Genomic DNA, 21947 nt, shown 5'->3' with positions numbered 1-21947 from the left:
GGCACCAGATTAGTCTCAAATCTGGGGGTTATAAGAAGGCCTGAGCCGGATAAAAACTGATTCACTTTCCTCACAATTTGGTTCAAACCCTGAATTTTGAGTGACAGTTATGTTCTGTATTGATATTTGACTTGTATATCACAAAATGACTTAAAACTCAGAAAAATATACTTTTAAATTTGCTGTCGTGGAAGTAACAAGGAAGAAAAGCCTTTAAATTGGATGTTATAATAAAACAATAATTAAAGCCTTGACGGCGCGACCCACTCCGATCAACCACTTAAGAATTTGACCCTATGGATTGGATTTCCTGCTATTGACAGAGGCATTTGACGAATGAGAGGATTCAAGTGTTGGTTGAGTAGATAAAAGAGCCTTCAGGCTGTTATCAGTGAAAGCTGCAAAAACCCAGCATCCTGGGGAGGGAGGCGATCTGAGGGTCAACGGTGGCATGCTGGCCTGGAGATACGGGGAATTCTTGAGAGACACGTTTTCTGCCATCAGTGCGGTTATCGTTATGGATGGATGTGTGTCTCACAGAGACCATGTACTGGTCAGGATCTGGTTCTGTTGAGATTGTATCGACAAAAGTGGATAAACTGACAACCAGGGGAAATTTGTAGACTTTTGACCCGACAATTTCATCATGACTTCATGAGGATCAGGCAGTTTAGGCCAAAACTTGCCTTTTGTCCCTGAACTTTATGGGTTTGTCCTCATTCAGAGTTTGACCGCAGGAATCCACCTTTTTTGGCCTCAAAGTATCCTAAACTCAGTTTGTTGGAACATGTACAGATCCAACCACTTTTTTTCTAGACACTCAAATCAAAAAAGTTATAGAAGGATATATTGATGAAGATGACCCAGAACCACGTTTCTCACTGAAAACAGCAATAAAAAAATAAGGGAATACGTTTATTTTGATAACACCTCCAGTTTAACCGTGCATCTAGGACAGGGAACCTTCAACACTTTAAGAGCAGTTGGGGTTGGTTTCTCACTGACTACCACCCAGTAAAGTCTTAAATCACACTTTGGAAAATAAGACTAATATGTAATTGTTGCTATTACAGTGTGATAGCTTTGAATGAAATATTTATTTTTAGTATAAATAGGACATAAACATAAGGAGAAAATTGCCTTTTTTTAAAAGATATGTAACTGCTGATAACTTTTGACATATTTTCAAAATAAAAGACATATTTTACCACATCTCAACACAGGAAACCAAGTCACTTGTTTAATAAGAAAAAACTAGAAAATAAATTAATATTTATTGATGAATATTTATATTGAATATTTATTAATGGTTGTTGGGTTGAGTTAAAAAAAAAAAAACTTAGTGGAATTGAAGATAAAGACTTCCCAGTCTTGATGTCTGTTTTACGTGTGTCTTCACCTGTAAACACTAAATGCCCATCCACAATGTGTAGCTGGTTTTAGAAGTACCTTTTGAGTTTTTTTCTTTATTTTTTCTACGTATTTCACATTTCCTCTGCAAACAACGCCTTGTGTTATTTTAATGTATAATGTTCATGTTTTAGGTGAAATGTTGAGTTTAAATGCTCAACTTAAAAGTCTTCTGAAGTTTGTTGCCTTACAATTTTGAGTTCACCAAACTTTTCTTTTTTTACTGTGCAATCAGCGATGTCCTATAGTACCAACTTTTTCGGGTTTCTATTTAAAAATTTTTTGGGGAAAACAAAAGTACTTTCCAAAAAGCTGAAACACTTGTTATGAGTTTTCCGATTGCTACTTAACTTTCACAGCATGAAGAAATAACAAATACACTTTAAAAAACGGTTTTGTGCTTTGTTTTTGCCGTTAAATAAATGATAACGAATGCATAGACCAAATTTGCAGAAGATAATTCAAAGATCTGAAACTGAGATAAAAAAACTTAGCACATAGTTGGGTGATTCCTACACTGCGTCATTTGAGTTACCACAATATCTCTTATTCTGTGCTAATATTGCCTAAATAACTTTATTTAAAAGTTTAATAACCATGGTTAAAACCATAGAAAATCCTATGGGGTTAAATAATTTAAAATACTAGTTTTACTTCATTATAAAATACACATCCCCAAACAAGTTTGTCACAAATAAGTACTAGAAATCCCCCACGCTTCATCACCTACCTTAAAATCAACAGTATCAACCTGGATCAACTCTCCTCTGACATCACTAACCTCCCTGTGCGGACGGTCTTCATAAACGGGATGAACTTGTTTCATATTATAACAACCACCTCCACAACATCCTTGATATTCATGATCCACTCAAAACCAGAACTGTCTCCTTTTCCGTCCCTGCTCTGGTTCACCCCCACCCTCAGACAGCTAACAGCTAAAGGACGTAGACTCGAAAGACTCCTCAGAAAAACTGGTCTCTCTGTCCACAAGGACATGTATCTCTGCCATCTTTCCCAATACAAAGACTCAATTTATAAAGACAAATCTGATTACTTCTCTGCTCTAATTAACTCACGTGAAGGAAATTCTACAGCCCTCTTTTCCCTCTTTTCTAAAATTACACAACCCATGAACTCAATACCACCCTACCTGTACACCTCGGACTTCTGTAATACCCTAGCTTCCTTTTTCACTTCAAAAATAGATAATATCTATAAGGAACTTCAAGCAAATCCATGCTCCAATCCAATCTCATTTCCCACTCATTCTCAACATTTACTCTACAATCAGTCAACCAAATTTCTGAGCTAATTCCAAATTCTAAATCCTCCTCCTCAACTTGACCCACTTCCCACAGTTTTGGTCAAGGTTACTCTCCCCTCCCTGTCCTCTGTCATTACCAACATTATTCACTCATCTCTTACAGCTGGAATTGTTCCCCTTGGTCTCAAAAAACTGCTGTTACACCAATACTCAAGAAACCTGGATCAGATCCCTCCAACCTCAATAATTTCCGCCCTATTTCTAATATTCCATTCAGCTCCAAAATTCTTGAAAAAACGGTTGCAGCTCAACTTCATATGCATCTTTCTCGCAATAACTTATATGAACAATTCCAGTCTAGCTTCAATCCCCTTCATAGCACAGAAACGGCCCTCCTTAAAATCTCCAACGACCTCCTCCTCGCTGCTGCTACTGGCCTACTCTCCATCCTCCTTCTGCTCGACCTGTCCTCAGCTTTTGACACCATCTCTCATGCCATCCTCCTAGATAGACTAGCTGCCATAGGCATCACAAACATACCCCTCAACTGGTTCCACTCATACCTCTTAGTTCGCACCCAGTTTATTCAGCTGAAAACATTCACTTTCCACACAGCTCGTCTCACTGCAGGTGTGCCCCAGGGCTCTGTCCTGGGGCCCCTGCTATTTATCATCTATCTTCTACCCCTCGGCCAAATCCTCCGTAAACACAAGATTCACTTTCATTGTTATGCTGACGACACCCAGCTCTACATCTCCACACAACCCGATTCCTCTCTTCCTCCCACTTCTCTCACCAACTCCCTTCTTACAATAAAATCTTGGTCCACCTCAAATGTCCTAAAACTAAATAATGACAAAACTGAACTTCTCCTAATAGGCACTAAATCCATCCTAAACAGCATCCAGAACTTCTCCATTCCCTTCGAAAACTCCTGCATTTCCCCCTCCCCTCAGGTTAAGAGTCTGAGTGTCGTCTTCGACAGCACTCTCTCCTTCACCTCACACGTCATTAGTATCACCCGGTCTGCGTTTGTCCACCTTCGCAGCATCCGTCGTCTTCTGCCGTCCCTCAGCCCTCATTCAACTGCCGTCCCGGTGCACAGCCTTGTCACCTCCCGCCTGGATTACTGCACTCCCTTCTTTAGGTCTACCTCAGAAAACCCTACGTGAATTACAATATGTTCAGACCTCAGCAGCCAGAATCATCACTCAAACGTCATCCATCCAATACATCACACCTGTTCTGCAGCAGCTTCATTGGCTACCCATCACACACCGGATTACATACAAAATACTCCTCCTGACCTTTAAATCCATCCACAACCTTACCTGTCGGACTTGTTCAGGTCACCAGACCCACACGCACTCTCAGATCCTCCTCCTACCTATAACTAGTTGTCCCTACTGCTCGACTCGTCACTATGGGGAGCAGAGCATTCAGCCGCTCTGCTTCCCAGCTCTGGAACGCGTTACCTCCTGACCTCCAAAATATTCGTTCTCTCCCACATTTCACAAACAAACTGAAAGCTCATCGTTTCCATCTTGCTTATCTCCACCCATAATTTTGATTGCATTGTTTATGTTAACAAGTGCATATTTTATTGTAAATTTTAATGCTGTTTTATTGTTTTTATTTATTTTATGTACGGCGACCTTGGGTTCCAAGAAAGGCGCCAAACAAATAAAATGTATTATTATTATTATTATTAAAGTCATTAAAGTAAATTCAACTTTCCACTCTGACACTGACTTCAGTCCCCTTGGATATATGGACATTTGACTTGTGGCAAGAATCTGATAATAGTTATTACAGCATGATATCCTGAGCTCCATTAACATAATTTCCTTCAGATGAAATGACAAATAAATGTAAAAAGATCTTTTTCTTTTTTGAACAAAGGTGAAATGGCGTAGAATACTAGGATTGATTCATTTATCAGCTCCAGCATTGACTTGAGTTTTGGGATCTTTTCTCCATATTCGTATTTTTAGAGATTTCTGAGTCAAAAGTGTTGAAATCATAAATCACTAGAAGAATTGAGGGATGAGAATGTGATCTGAGCGTCACTGAATGAGGCGGCCCTTGGGGGAGGAGACGGGGAGGAGGAGGAGGGCGTGCTCCTGCTCCTCCTCCGCGGCGCGCGGCACATCGGTGTGACACCGCTCGTACCTGAGGACTGAAAGTACCTGTGGATCCTCGCCTGTCAGCAGCACCATGGGGATCTCTGCGTCCAGCCTGCTGGATGAAGCCAAATCCAACTACATCAGAGGTAAAAAGTCTTTGAAGAGGAGCGCAGCGGCGGTGCGCACCGCGCGCTCTGGTGATGATGAGCTGTGCGTCAAGAGGGGATTTAAAGCACAAAACAAACGACGCGTTCGTAAAATATATTTATATGAGCAGAAACTTTCATTCTGATTCGCTGTTTCACAACAAAACGGGTCAGTCTGGAGTTTCCGTAAAAGGAGAAACATCTTTTCTCTGAGGTTTCCTTTTCGAGTTTCTGCAGGCGGCGCTCAAACCTGTCCGTCTGGTTTGCATTGTACTTTTCCACGGACAGGACGCTGACCTGCCGGCGGTTTTACTGATGAGGCAGCAGTCAGAGGGGCTGCTGTCAGCCCGGTTTGTCTGCAGGCTGCATCGGGTCTCTCCAGCTGATCCAGTCCTGCAGGGAGGCGGAGGGAGACGGGCGGACAGCGGCGGCTGTGCGCCTCTGCGCCACGCGCAGGGACACCAGCAGCAGCCAACAGGTGTTCGTGCTGTCTGGAACCACGGAGATAGATGCACACGTTTGATTCGGCTGCAGTGAAACCTGATCTATGCTCCACTTCAAGCAAACAAGAAAAGAAAAAAAAACTTTTTTCTGATGAGGTGAAGCCTGCTGGTCCTGTAGTTTACATCTAATGTCAAACCGTAATGTATTTGTCTCCTAAAGATCATCATTGAAAAAGTAAAAGATATTGGCTGAAAAAATAAAAATATATGACTTGGCTTGTAAGACGGGTTCACCAACACCTTTAAATATTTTAAACGTCTAAAGAACTTTACATATTTACAGCTTTTCGAACATTTCAAGTCTTCTATTGTGGATGAGACCTTCATAAAGATAAACTTTATATTTCACAGAAACAACTGAAACACAGCACTTTTATTTTGAAACCCTGTCAGAAAGATTTAGATTTGAATATGGATTTGAATTTGGATTGGATTTGGAAATTAAGTTAATTTGGATTTAATATGGATTTGGATTCCAATTGGCTTAGATTTGATTTGGGATGCATTTGGATTTGGAATTGCACCTGAGTTTGGATTTAGTTTGGTGTTGTATTTTGAATTAGATTCATATTGGACTCAGATTAGATTTCGATTTTGATTGGATTTGGGTTTGAAATTGAATTTAGATTTAAATTGGAACTATACTGCACTTGGATGTGTATTGAAATATAATAGTGTGAATGCATCCAAGCATTCACACTATTGAGATTCTTTATTTACGTTTTCTTCCGTACGTTTTTTGACACGTAAAAACTAAACCACACTTTATGCGATTTACACAATCTAGGTATCAAAACGTCCGGCTCGTTAAGGACATTATCGCTTGTATTATTAGTAGTTGTGCACTTTACAGTTTTTGCGTAGTTACACAATTTGTGCGTTTTTTCAGCCCCATTATAACTAATAGGATTTTTTTTTTACAAATTCCTGCAAATTACACACTTTATGCAATTTAAGCAATTTAAAACATTCAGCATGTCCAGAAATTCATACTTGTACTTCCAGCATTGTTAAAATTACACAAAATTACACAATTTAACACAATTTTACACAATTTTACACAATTTTACACAAATTTGTGCAAATTTTAAGCAAATTCAGCATTTTATGCAATTTTACGCATCCAGCATGTTCAGGAAATTCATGCTTTTACTACACATTATTACAATTACACAAGTTACACAAATTTAACACAACTTTACACAACGCGATAATGCATTCACACATGCATTATCGGAGGTAATGCAATTTTTCTAGTTAGATTTGGATTTAGATTTAAAACACATGGATTGGTCTTGAATTTGGATTGGAATCGGACGTAGGTTTGATTTAGAATTAGTATTTAGATTGGACTTGGATTACATTTGGATTTGACTTAACCTGGATTAGGAATGTATTTGGATTTGGAACTACATTTATATTTGGATTTGGTTTGGAATTAGATTTAGATTGGACTCGAATTGGATTTTGATTTTGATTGGATTTGAAACTTGATTTTGGATTTCTGAGACAGACTGGCGACCTGTCCAGGGTGTACCCCGCCTTCGCCCATCAGTAGCCGGGATAGGCTCCGGCACCCCCGCGACCCCGAAAGGGAAGAAGCGGCCAAGAAGATGGATGGATGGATGGACTTTGGATTTAATTTTGATGGGAATCAAATTTAATTTAATTCAATGGGAATTGAACAGCATTTTGATTTATATTTCAAATAAATTGGATTTTGGGTTGGATTTAGATTTTGATTTAAATTGTATTTGGATTAGATTTAAATTTGTATTTGCTTCTTAGATGTGAGTTGGAACTGAATAATTTCATACAATCAAACAAAAAGCAGTTGTAAAGAAAACAAACAAGAGATATACATATACAAATTGATATATCAGATTCAGGATGATTACTCGTTATTTTAGTGGAAAATAAAGCGTTACTTATCCATAGATCAACACCCATCTACTCGGGTCTTTGATTTCATGCTGGACTTTCTTTTTTTTCGGGGCAAACGGTCGGCTCACTTTTCACAATAATTATTCGACAATTTGAGTTTTTACTGCTGAGCACTGTAAGTATGCGACTGTTGGCGTTGACCCAGCATGTATAGAAAGATAGTCTCTCTTTGCAAGGGAATGGATTCAAGAATGCTCCCAAACTGGAAAGGATTCTGCTTGCCTGGATGCCATTCATTCTATAAAAGTTAAAACATAGGCGTTATTCTCACATCTCCAGATCCACACAAAACCCGTCGTGAAGAACGATTGTCCCAAGCTGAAAGGAGCGACATGGCATGTCACGCTGTCATGCTAACAATGTGGGCGTGGCAGCTGGTAAACCTCCTTTGTAAAAACATGAAACATGATACATCAATTCATAAACCATAACATACGTCATATTTAATCAAAAAAGGGATTTAGCTGTCATTGGGTGTCAGAACTGGAGTGGCTCTAAACCACACCCATTATTGTGAAGTATATATATATGTTTTTATGTCTTATTTCTAATTTTTTTTCCCTTTTTATATGATTTTGAGGAAAAGAAACCTTCCACATATTGAAGAGAAAAAGCAGAGCATTCCTGCATCTCACCAGCATCATCTAATAGAGCGTGCAGACCACAGAGCCGCAGATATTTGGCATATTTTTGCTTAAAAAGGACTTAAAAAATGGCATGTTAAAGTTACAAAATGCTACTATTTCTGTTCCACCCTCCATGCTCAAAGTTAACCCCTAAATCAATGCTTTTTGGCTCAGGTCACATGACCATAAAACAAGGTCAAACCAAGACTGCTCAACTTTTGTAAACATTAAACAGAAACAGAAAATAAAAGTGTAACAAAAAGAAAACACAAAAAGCTGATTAAAGCGGTTTGAGTTTGCAGATAGTTGTTTAAAAAAAAAAAGCTTTTGGTGTCATATCCAGCTGCTTCTGCTGCTGTTGCCGTGGTTACAGGTTACAGATCTTATGTGTTCACGTTGAAAAGATGAAACAATCTGAGGCGCTCCTAGGATGCGTCTCATGCTGACAGCTCATTCGACGCTGGAGTTCAGTCTCTTGGTTCGTAATGGGTCCCTCTGGGAGCCTCTAATGTCTACTGCAGCTCATGATGCCGCGCTGTCTGCTCCAGGACTCAGCAGAGTTTTTTTAGGTTAGCTTGTCAATTTTTCCTGGCCTCCACTTAGTCCACATCCATTTCCCATGTTGAAGACATTCCTGCCTGTCAGTGAGTGTCCAGGAGTCAAATGAGGGAGTTGGAGTGTTCTGCAGTTTTAGGGTGGGTCGAGGCTCTTCATGATTTATGAGCTGACAGAAGCAGTTTGAAAACCCAAACCCATGTTTTGAACATGTTCTTGTAATTTTTTGCATTTCTGAGTATTTCTTGATTCAAATCAACATGAATCAGGAGCAGACCAAAAATGAAAAAGGCTTTAGCTGTGAAGTAGAAAATACTACGGAAATCCACAAGCTCCATTCTGATGCATGCACTTGTAGATGTTTGGATCCATGTACATCTTTTTTTTCCTCATCTAAACTGGCATCTGCTTCAAAAATATATGTCTAGATATCTCTGATATCGTTCTCCATCTTTGATTCACCGCTAATGTTAGCTTGGTGGTGTGAGGGACTGTAAGCTAGCTGGAGAAACTGATCTGCTGAAACTATGTCTTTGAAAATGAGACAAGTTTTTATATTTTATCTAAAAATGTTATAATTAAGAATCCACTGGGCAGACGTTCACAATAGATCAAAGCTGATCAGAGGGGGACTTTAAAGATCAGCCTGTCAAGCAGTGGAGGTGTTTTGTGATCTCACTTGTTTTCGGTAGCTTACAATGACGTCCTTCACTGGTTTAGATTGAAAGCAGACTGCTGGTGGGGTTCACATGGCCTCATATATGATGATCCACCCTCTATGTGAGACTCTCTATGGATAAAGTGTTCAACCATAAACCAAAGTCATATTTGACTCAGAGGTGATCAGATTGTGATGAAGAAGCTGCAATATCACGGCGACAGAATGAAAGGTCTGAATATTACAACCACCGTGTGAGACTAAAACGCCCCCATCTCACTGCTGTAAACATATTATGAGTGAGTTTCCCAAAATGTCACACGGTGATAGTGTGGCTGGCCTCTCAGTATGTTTGGAAAACATTCAAACAACAAAAAATAGATAAAAGTTGTCAAGAATCCTGACAGAGCTGGAAAATGTGAGAAAAGTTGTGGAAAGTTACCAACGTCTGCTGCTTTTTCTCCAACTGTAGACAAAAACATTCAGGCTTTGAAACATGAATGGTGCATGACATGTTCACAGAGCTCAAGGCTACATTTAGTTTATTTGTTTACCATTTTACTCAGATTTACTGTGATTTTAAGCATAACTTGTCGTTATATTTAGCATATTTTACTAAACTAATCTCGCATGTCTTTTCTTGTCATAAAACTTTCCAAGATCAGATAAAAAATATGAAGAAATGTTTTTTGAGCTTGAGCAGACTCCTTATAATGATTGCTTTATAATAATAATAATGAATGGCTTTTTTAACCTGTTCTGTTTTATTAAAATAATTGATTTATCGATTTGATCAAACCGCCATTATATGAAACCCTTCTAAAGGTGGAGTGATGTCAAAGATCCAAGTTCCCAAGAAAAATAGTGCAAATATATTACATTTTTTTCTTCTAGAGTATAGAAAAAGATTATTCTTTACAGTCAGTAAACAATTTTCTTGTATTTTTTAGGAAGTGTTAACACGCATTTCAATTGTTTGTCTTTGGCAAAAATCCCAAAGGTCTTTTAGTCGTTCACATGCAATTTGTGTCCCACTGCCTGCAGCTGCCATTACACAATTATTGAAAAATTCAGAGGAGGTGGGAGAAGCTGAAAGGAAACTGCTGCTCAGTCAGACTCTCTGGTTGGAAGTCCACCTGCTGTTTGCTCACGTCTGCTGGTCGGAAGTCCACAGAGAAACAAAAGACCTCAAAGTCTGTGGCTGAAATCTGTGGAGAAATAAAACCTAATTAAGAGTCAAGAACTAAAGCTACATGATTTAAATAAATAAAAGTTGAATCTTTAGAAACCCAAAAAATATTCAGTCAGGCACAGAAAAGAAAACAAGGTGATAGAAACTCATCAAGGTCACACAGCCACTGTTAGCTTATGTTCGATATGAGGAGCAGCAACAAGTGTTACTACATTCATGCTGCCATTATTTTTTAAACCTCTTAGAAAAATATTTTTTTAGAGCTGCTGCTTTTTTATTTGAACAACAATACGTTAAAACAGCAAAAAGCAAACATGCAGCATGCTATGTAGCATCATGCTAACATTAGCATGTTAAAATCATCATTTGAACCATTAACTGAATAGTTTTGTATGAACAACAGCAACAAACAGCTCATAATGTCATTAGAATTCATTGGGTTGAAACTATTTGCAGTTAACTGCAGTGTGAAATAATTTGGTTGAATTAAATTGGAGGATGGGATGTTGGTTTTCTCAGTAACTCCCTGAAATGCCATCATATAAATGTTGCAGTGATTCTTGTAGCAGGGAAGTGGCCTAGAATGAGTCAGAGCTATTACTCCACCATGACCAGCAGGGTTCCTGCAGGGTTCCTGTAGCTTAATAACTAAGGGAAATGATGAAGCACACAATCATGCCCCACACGACCCACACACTGCTGTAGGGTAACCTTCTCATGAACATTAACACCCTCTTACTAACAAAACTCCAAACAAATACAAATTAAACAACATGAGGCACTGGAATGGAAAGAAAAAAAAAACAACACAAACACATCATGAGGTAGCACGGCAACAGAAATGTACAGAATTTGACTGTTTTGTTTAAAATAGACTTATTTCACCTTGACTTCTTAACTGACTAATACAAATTTCTAGATCTATTATTTTCTTCTCAAACCTTGACTGAATTAGTTCAAGTTTAAGTCATTTAGATAATCTTTTGATGTATTTTATAAGTGTTCCCAGTGGTCTTTTAAAAACTTGTCTTGTTTTCTGGGACATAGTTTCTGCAGAGCGGCAGTAGTTCATTGGAAATTTGCCTCCCAGTTGTGAGTGGGACTGTTGGTCTGGAGCAACCCCGCTCGCCTGACTCTCCCTGTCGCTGAAAGGTCACTGGTTTACACTTTCTCCCACTAGCTTACAGCCCCTCACACCCCCAACCTAATATTAGTAGTGCAACAAAAATGGCGAGCAATGTTAAAGCTATTCAGCTGACTTTTACCATACACAACTTCATAAAGGGAAAGAGTCCGATCCCTTTCGGGGGATCGGGTTTCAGATCAAAATCATTGTCCAGAAGTCCTAGCTTTAAGCTTTCAGTGTTTTTTCCCATTTCTTCTACCTTTTTTTTTGGGCCTTTTTTGACGTTTTTCTTTCTGACACTCTCTGTTTCAGAGAAAAAAAATGCATTTCATAGGCTTTTTCTATGGAGATAAACGGGTGTACTTATACACATTGGAACACTTGTTAATACTGATAGAAATGAAACGATTAACGTTCTCTGTCCCTTTTGAAGCTCATCTTCCACAATAAACTGTTAGACAGTTATAGTGTATCCACATTTAAAGCATTAAAGCTGATAGTTCTGAAAAGTTTTTAAATTATAATTTTTGAAAGAGATTTTTAAGTTGCAAAACTTCCAGTTAGAGACCCTTTTTGCGCCATCTTTCATGTGACCAGATGCCCCTCGACTGTGAGTAGAGGTGAACCCAACTAAGTCTAGCTGGTGCCTCTGATGCTCCGGCTCCTTCCCTCCCAAAACTGACGTTTCATGTCCCAAAAGCCAAGTTCCATGACCGGGGTATGAGCCACCGCGGCACCAGTCTTTGACTGCCACCCAAACCACTTTGGAGCTCCCCTGAAGTCGGTGGACCCAGGGGAGAATAATCCCACATCGTCTCTTTGGGCTGGACCCAACCAGGACCTGTGGGTGGCGCCCTGACAACCACGCACTTGGCTGCTGTGCCCAACCCAAGGCCTGGCTCCAGAGTGGAGCGCCAGTGACGCCAATCCGGGCAAAGCAATGGAATCTTGCAGTATAGTGTTCATAAAGGAGGTTCTGAATTCACAACTGACTGAAGAAATACTCAACTCTTAATTTTCCTCACTTATGTCATCCATCATCAGAAAAATGCCACAAGAACTTGTTAAAAATGCCAAAAACACGATTTCAAATCGGGTCTTTAGTGTAAGAGATACCTGTATTGCTGCTCGTCTATTGTTCACTAATTAAAACTCTACATTTATAAAAGATAAATGGCATACATTTTCATTAAGGCAAGTCCCATTCACTCATGCACACTCATTCATAAACAGCTGAACAAACATGAATTCGAGGATGATGAAATAAGAATTACTCATGAGGTTTTCCGGTAATCTTCCCTGTCGTCATGTTCACGATGACATTCTGGGCTGTGATTCCACATACATTTCATAATTAGAAAATCCCCACACTCATCCTGATTTTTTGAGCTCTGATCCAGAGTTGAGTGAGATGCAGAACGTTAGACCTGCTGTGACTGACAGGTCTGACCAGTATGTAGTGTGGAAGGTGTGTGGCTCTGAAGGTATAAGACCTCCTATTCTATGTAGCATTCCACATGGAAGGATTTGTTTGACTGGTCAAGTGGAATTATGAGAATGAGGAAGTCTTTTAATTCTGCCGTTGAATGTTGAAGGAAGCATCCATTGTCTTAGGATGTTTACACAAGAAGGTGTTTAGCTTATAACATGAGTGAAGGATTAGCTGGAAAAGTGCTGCAGAGGAAACCTCAATCATGTTCTCACATGAACATGTGCTGCAAGTCTCTGTCTGAGCGGACATGAAATGAAACTTGCAGTGGAGTGAGCTGCAGTGTGTCCTCTAAACACACAAAGCCACTCTCGTAAATGTGTCACAGCCGGGCCCCAGTCTTTGTTCTGCATTTTTCTGCCTTGCAGCGACTTGCTTTGTGTCTTGGGTGTTTCATGCATCACTGTTGGTTTACTCCTTTACATTTCTGACAGCAGTAAAATGTGTTTTACACTGAGGCGTGACTGTAGTGAAACTGCTCTGTAAAACACTCCCCTTAGTGTGTTTGGAAACATGAATACATGCACGGACATGTTGGTTCCCACTGTGCACACGAACAGGTTGTTTCATTGTTGAGATGAAGTTGGTAAGCTCTGCATCATTTATTCACCGCAGAAGAATGCTGTTCGTCTTACATTCAGTTGTTTCGTGTCGCTAAAACTGGCTCACACCTGGGGCTAGGTGTGCATAGCATTTTTGGCTCTGTCAAGGACTCCACCCCTTAGAGAATGCTGCCATGGCAACATTCTAAAGTTCTGAATAGAGATCCCAAAATAAAATAAAAAAAATTGCCTACAGCCACAAAACTCAATGTCCTTATATGAAGCCATGACAAAACAAACAAACAAACAAACAAAAAACATTGCATGGTGAATATTAAAGCTTAAAATCCCACTACAATCATCTTTTCATCTTTTTTCAAAGTGTTCCCATTGATCTTTTAATTATGCTGTTTTAGCTAAAATCCAAAATTTTTTAAAGTGGACATAGTTCATTAGAAATTTACCTTGGAGATGGGTAAACCCCGCCCCCACTTCCCCTCCCCGTTGGATCAGGAAGATTGTATTCCTATGTATTCCTATGACATAAATGCGCTCTTTGTTCAAACATTATTTTTCGGTCTGCTCCTGATTCATATTAATTTGAATAAAGAAATACTCAGAAATGCAATATTGAAATCAGTTGTCAAAATGTCCTCCATTATCATAAAAATACATGTTATAAATAGATGAAATAAACACATTTTTCATCACAATGGGGTTTTAACTATTTTCTTTTAAAAGCTGATGAGCTATAAGGCAAGACATTTTCTTTTGGGTGAAATTGGAATAAAATTAAAGCTTCATAGCAAAAACAAGAATGTGCAGAAAGGCAGAGCTGAGAACCTCAAAGTGAAATAGTCAAACCAAGATTCCAAAAAATATATATAATTTAATGCAAACGGAAACATTTTAAATGAAAGACAAATTTAATTCTAAGGCTGGCCTTTCAGTTTCAAATGTTATTTTGTAATGGATACGGACATTAGTCCATAAATTCTTAGCATTAAGACATATTTATCATCTGTTAAAGACCCACTCCATCCTCTTTTGATCCATTATCAAAGCATTTCCAGTGGTCTTTTAATTATGATTATGCCATTTTTTCCCCCAAAATGAAATAAAACTATGTAGTTTTCTAGGACATAGTTTCTGCAGAGCGACAGGAGCTTTTTAGAAATTTGCCTCAGAGTTGCAGAAGGCACAGCTGCTGAGAGCTTCGTGTTTACATTCTCGCCCACTAGCTTATGGCCCTTTACACTCCTTACCTAACACTATATGCAAATATAACGGCGAGGAATATTGGAGAATTCCACGGTACAGTTTGGAGCCAGATGCCAGTTCAGACGAGGAAAACAAAGACAATCTTAGATCTATTTGTCAGCAAGTGGATGCTTCACAACGGAGTGGAGGCTCACTTCTGCCAACTGATCAAACTTCATTTTTTCCTCAGTTGTTAATTCACATTAATTCGAATAAATGCAGTTTTTATCTTAATTTTCTTAATATATGTCCTCCGTCATCAGAAAATGTCACATCAACAAGATTAAAACACAAAAAATGTTTCATTGGGGTGGGTCTTTAATAACTTTTAACAAGCAAACTTTTAATCAGCAAAAAAAGCACACATAAGAGACCTTCAGCTTAACCACATTTTTAGCAATTTTATGATTTGAATCAACATATTTGGATTTTGTCAAAATTCTCAGTCATATTTTGAACTGTTCCATGTACTTTAGTTGATTTGGCATCTCACTTTTAGTTGGACATTTTTTACCTTTTGAAATTTTTGATTTGTTCATTTTGAGTCACTCAGCTGTTTGAAATTCCCGTCAGCAAACAAGACCTTTTAAATGATAGATTTTCCACATTGCTTTTTCAAAAAAATATTTCTTTTTGCACATACGATTTAGAGTGAATCCCGCTATTCCCCCCTTGGCCTAAACCTATTGAGGTCAATAGTGAGAAGCAGGAATAGTTGTGACTGTGAAGAGATTCTGTGTCTTGTTTCTCTTTGTCTTTACAATACAATTTAAAGTGGGAAACCTCTCAGAAACATTGAATGATGTTCTCGAATAAGGTCAATGAATCTGACACTTATGTAACATCACCATGGCAACCATGCAAAGTTCTGATGAAGGCAGCAGTCAAAAACAAAACTCCCTAAACATATTCCTCAATAGCAGAACATCTTTACATATTGCTCAGCCTTATTTGTTTGTGGTTTTCCCAGGAATGTCATTTCCTATTTAACATGAAAGCAAATGTATTAGTAATTTTGGATCTGTCCTTGATTTTCAAAATAAAAGCAGATCCAGCCGTTGCTAACAATTTAACTTAGTTAGCTATTAATAAGTTTACACAGTAGCTTTTAATAAACTTTATTTTATTTTTCCTTGACTCTGCAATGTAACATTTGAGTCTTTTTTCAGTTTTTGAATGTGGGTGCAGGTAACATGAGTCTGCAGCTATCAAATGCACATGTTACATCCTCTAAAACACATGGTGCTATCTGCAGGTTCTCTCAGGAAGCGGGTCAGAGCGTGCCGCACGGACCTGCAGATGCATTAGAGTCACTGTGAAAGGGCCCAGAGGGAAAAGGCCAGTGGGTTGCTCCATGTCAAAGTTAAAATTTGACTGATGTAAAGTGGTTTGCATAGTTTAAAAAGCATGTTTACATTGAGGAAATGCAGAAAGCAGATCACTTAAAAAACACATAAGTAGTTCTAGAGGCATGGACTCAATTAGATGATACTAAATCTCATGAAAAAGATTTACATGTGTTTAGAAAACCTCAATGGCTCTCAATGAAAATAAAATCCTGAACTGAAAAAATATACAATTGTATAAAAATAATAAAATATTTAATATTTAATATTTAATTAAAAAAAAAACACTTCTTCTGGCGTTACTTTGTAACAGCTTTTTTACTGACAGTCAACCTTTGCTGCTGTTAATTCTTGTCCATTATGGCTTTCAACTGGCCTTACAGCCTTTTGTCTCCTTGACTTTATGATGCATTTACAGCCTGCGCTCTGCCTTTGTGCTCATAAGACCTTTCAAATCCTTGTGGGTTTTCCTACAGAGGAGAGTTGTTTACAGAGAAAAGCAGACAGACGGAGCCGAGCTTTGGTGTGTCTGCACCACCGTTTCCTAGAGTGAAAAAAGATCGACGGATCTTCAAATAAAAACATTAGGAAACTGTTATAATAAGAGATTTTAGCATTTTTTGGGTTAAAGTTAAAAAATAAATGCAAGGTTTTTTTTTTAACGTATTAGGCAAATTGTTGCTGCAGATGTTTTGCATGAGCCACAGCTCGTATGAGCTCACCCAGAGAGCAGCCTGAACTCGGATGAACTCAGAGACGTTCCCTCTTCGTTCTGGGTCTGTGTCAGGAAACACAAACCGTATGAGTCAAACAGCTGGCAGACAAAGAGGGTGAGCTCCTGAAGGATCCAATAAGCTGACAGAGAAACACATTTTCCAGGGTTCATCTGCAGAATTCATCTGATTGTCTGTCAGACGAAACCTGCTGCAGATTTTATGATTCCCCTCGGAGTGACTCTGCTGCTCTGAAATTGGAAAAGGTTTAGTTAGTCTCCAACCTGAGAATGTGCTTGTTGTGTTGGATGCACAAAACGTGCAGGTCACACCACACCAGCAGGGAATGGAGAACTGTTTACTTTCAAAGGGAGGGATCACTGCAGGGTGTAACATGGTTGCTTTTCACTCAGGCAGAAACACTGTAACCTAAAACCTTCAGAGCTAAACTGAACCCGGTTCTTCTTTAGAAGGAAGAACTTTCTCTGAACTTTGTTTCAGAGCATTTTGACTCATTTATCACACAATGGTCAGGATTTTTGTGCGCTACTCAGTTTTAGGGTCTATTCAGACTGGACACATTTAGTTCACTTAAAGTAAACCAGAGTTTATTTCCACTGATAATCCAGAGCATATTTTCACTCCGAATTGACCAAAGTGGACCCTGTTCTGGGACCAGGAACCGCTCTCTGACCCATCGATCGAGGTGGTCTCGGTTCGTTTCTAATTGGACTGAACTTCACTTTACTATGAGTTTCCTGAGTCTGAATTGGTTCCATGCTGGGAACGGAACAACTGAACCAAAACAGCCTCGGTAGCCGGGCATTATGAGATGTATCAGAGTAACGGAGCAAGAGCAACTCATTAAAAAGTGTAGTACCTGACCTTGATGCAGACATTCATAAATTGGTCAACCAAATATAAAGTTTAATTGAAGAATCCTGACAAGAATTACAAAGTTTAGGGTTTCCATTATTCTATCTCTCATTGCTTTGGCCTGCCCTCGTAAATCCTGGCCAATGACTGAATAGATCTTTAGTCACATGGTTTTGTTTACAAGCTTTACAAGCATTTGAAACAAAAATGTCTGGTTGTCTGCAGTCTGAATACAGACCAAATGCAAAGTTTTGGACTTGATCCAGACCAAATTAAGTATTCATTTTGTAATGCTCGACTTTAAAAAAGAAATAAAAAACACTACGTATATAATAAATAATTAAGTAAAAACAAATCTAGAATATTTTGCATAACTTTCTATATATTTGTTCTTAATTTCAGGTTTTTCAAGTCATTATGAAAATGATCTTCAGAAAACGTTACCACTTTTTAAATTTAAGGTTAAGGATTTTTTCTTGAAAGCAATTTACTGCCAATCCAATTGGCCTCTGCCCCCCCTGCTGGTGGTCATGTTCTTTGTTTGCAACAGATGATTATTTGTGAGTTGTTGCTGGAAAATGTCTGCTTTATCTCAAATTTCTAAAACAGAGGGTCCAATCTTTAAACAAAGAGGGCCAGATCTGGTGAGGTGAAAATGTGTGAGCGCCGACCAATGGGACTGCATTTTTTAACCCTTATAATGACATTAAATGCAACTAATTAACGTACATTTTATTGCTTTCGGAAACTTTTCATTTTTTCACAAAGAACAGATAAATACTGGCTGTTTGGGAACAAAAAAACAGCTTTTGTCAACATTAAATCTGCATTTGTATGGGATGTTACGTATTAAATATACACTATTTAATGAATGCACTATTAAATTAAATTCATAACATAAATAGTTATCTAATTTAGAGGTACAGACCACTGTGGTTTGGATCAGATAAGCAAATCTGTTTATTTCATTCTGTGGTTTGTGGAATCACAGAAGGGTCCCACACCAGTGTTGTCACTGATTTACAATGGCAGATAACAGAATTTAGCTTATCCAAATCAAGAACTTGTACACATAGTTGTTAGAAGGTGCTGGGGGTGAATATTACTGAACCTGCGAGCTGGTATAAAATGCAATATTGTCTGGATTTGGCCCACGGGCCGCACTTTAGACACTTAAAACCTTTTTGGTGTTTGTTGCCTTTAAGGAAAGCTTAAAACTGACTTTTTATCAATTTTTTGTCAACTTCTAAATAAAAAAAATCCCAACATATTGAAATTATTGCTCTCAAACTTCACACACATCAAGTAATTTGATTTTCAATGTTGTTTTAATGGATTCTGATTCTTCTTAATAGACCGCTCAGCATTCATCGTCAGGTTGGGGAAAAAGGCCTTAATGGATTTAGAAGTCACAACATGGAAACTGAGTAAACAGGAGTGGAAGCAGGATATCCACTCTGATTTGATTCTTGGCACAGACAGACTTCATCTGGGTCAACAGGGACTCCAGAGAAAGATTTACCCTTTAAAGGGGCTATTGTTCTGAGGAAACAACAAAGGCGTCTCTTGAGATCCCACAGAATTGACTTTATGTTGAAAAAGCTTTAACATTGAAATGTTTTAGCAGATTCTTAAAGTCCCACTCTAATCATCATCAGCGTTCCCAGTGGTCTTTTATTATGATTATGCCGTTGTTATTCAAAAAATTTGTTGTTTTCTATAATTTCTAAAGACGTTCAATAGAAATTCACCTCTGAGTTGTGGGCGGGACTGATGGCGTAAAGTAAACCAACCTCCATTTCCCATCATCTATCTGTTTGCACAGTCCCCTGCTAGCTTACAGCCCTTCACACCACCAACATAACATCACTGTTGAAACAAAAAGGGCGAGCAAAATTGGAGCCGTACACTTTAAAGCCAGATACCAGCTCAGACTAGGAAAACCAAGACGTACATGGATCTATTTGTCAAGTTGATGCATCTTTATGGAGAGATGCAGGGGGCTTGTGACCCCCAAAATACAAGCTTTTTAAAGTGATATTCTTTCATCTGCTCCTGATTCACAACAATTTGAATAAAGAAATACTCAGAAATGCATTTTAATCTTAACTGTCTTTCTATATGTCCTCCATCATAAGAAAAAAGCTACAAAAATGTGCTAAAAAGACTAAAATGCTATTTTCATCATACCAATTTAAATAGCATTTGAACAAAGTTGCGATTTTAACAAATGCCTAATTGTTTGGTAAACAGATTTGAAAAGTGTGTTCAATTTCAATGATAAAAACCTTTATCAGCCTAATGAGGATGAAAGCTGCAAAGTCAACATGAGCTACATTAGTTTTACAGATGTTTTGCTTCTGAAGCCAAGAGTTATAAAATATCACAAACTTTTTTTATTTTTTGGTTCTGATTCTCCATATTTTCATAATGTCATATCTCTATGTTTCATAACTAAACACGATGTTGTTTTATCCAGTAAAAACCTAATCATTGCAAATTAGCGTTGCTAACTGTTAGCTATAGCACCACTTAGAGCAAAAAAGAATGTTAAAACTTAATATTTATTTGCAAATGTTTAGTTTTTTTAGGTTCTGATTCTCCATATATTTATTCATTTAACTGTCATAACTAAACATGATGTGTTTTTATGGTGTAAAAATCAAATCATTACTCATTAGCGTTGCTTCATTCACACCAAACAACCTTTGAAAAAAGTATTCATCCTCAATATTTATCTTTTCTTTTTTACAGTCACAGTGAAGTTATTCCCACTAAAATTTGGTAATCCAGTTTCATTTTGGAAGCACTTCATTTTTCTTTTAGATAAACTTTATTGAACAAAGTGGAAGTATAAAGCAAGAGGACAAAGGTAGTACTCAACGTTAAATACAGAGATAAAATGAATAAATGCACAAATAAATGCAAAGAATTACATATATATCGATCCGTTTTTTGGTGGAGTATTGTATTGAATTTATGCAAAAAATATTATAATTGAGGAATTATGGAAAATGTAGTATTTTATGGTTTAATTTATATATTTGGATATAGAATTTTGACAGAAAAAGTAATAATTTAATTATATTTAGATGCACTTCCTGGTCCAAACAGAGCAAAAACTGATTCTAAGCTCTAGGCGGGATGTGTTTATAGAAGATTGTCCCAAATCATTAAGACATTTATTGTCTTTGCCTAAACAACAGGGATTTAGCAAAAATAAATTGTACATTTTTACTTAGAAATCAATATTTGGCATTTGTATATGATGCATAGTTTTTTATCTAATGTTTATAATTTTATCAAAATTAAAAAAGTTTGACTTCTAAAGTTTAAAATGTGAAAATTAAGCTAATTGTGAGATGATTATAATGAAATATAACAATTAATACAATATAACTTCTTTTTCTTTTAGTGCAAATTAATACAATTCTGTAGCTGTATTTAAAATGATCTTCATTTAAGGTACACCTGTAAAAGATAACTAGAAAGGTAATGTTAAATGCTAAGGCATTGTCATGTTGAAACTGACCTGTCTTCATGCACAGACCTGAAAACTCTGAAAATCATGTTTCGCCCACACGTTGAGCGTTTCCAGTCAGGTTTAGGACATGCCGTAGAATATGCTGCTGCTTCCCACAGAGATAACGACGCGGCCGTAAACCTGACATCAACACTGACTGTGCTCCGAGGGGACCAGTGAGGCACGTCTGCACGCTCAGGCATGTCTCCAGACATTATTCAGTGGAAATTACCTGTTGTAGTTTTGGGTTTCTTGTCTAAAGCCCCATCTTTTCTCTGCTGATGTGGTTAGGCAGGGCAGTGCTGAAATCACAAAGTGAAACAAGAATATTTTCTGATGTGAGAATGAAACAGAGAGCCTGGTTTGACAGGAAAAAGTGAAATTGGAGAGGATTCTTTTAGAAAACCAACACAAAAACGGCATTTTTAACCAGGGTAACATCTGAGGCTAAACTACAATGAAGAGGATTTTATTAAATTGGTACCAAACAGATTTGTACTGGAGTGTTTTTATGGATTTTCATTCAAATAAGAAAACTTTAAATGTCTTTGTTTTCTTTTCCAAGCTGGAATGTGGATCAAAACTATACGGATGGATAGCTCCAACGTTGCTTTTTATTTTTTTGCCCCAAAATGTTAGGTTGTG

At 37.9% G+C, this 21947-nt stretch overlaps 1 protein-coding gene across 1 annotated transcript in view; it reads left to right on the top strand.

Moving 5' to 3' along the window:
* The first annotated feature begins 4809 nt into the window (after positions 1-4809).
* Positions 4810-21947, top strand: part of niban1a (niban apoptosis regulator 1a) — a 34920-nt gene continuing 17782 nt past the window's right edge. The window contains exon 1 of the mRNA XM_024279259.2: positions 4810-4949. Coding sequence (XP_024135027.1) covers positions 4895-4949 — 55 coding nt within the window. The 5' untranslated portion in view covers positions 4810-4894. The remainder of the gene's footprint in view (positions 4950-21947) is intronic.

Source organism: Oryzias melastigma, linkage group LG4 (assembly GCF_002922805.2).
Source record: "Oryzias melastigma strain HK-1 linkage group LG4, ASM292280v2, whole genome shotgun sequence".
Taxonomy (NCBI): Eukaryota; Metazoa; Chordata; class Actinopteri; order Beloniformes; family Adrianichthyidae; genus Oryzias; species Oryzias melastigma.
This window is presented reverse-complemented; position numbering and strand designations above follow the sequence as displayed.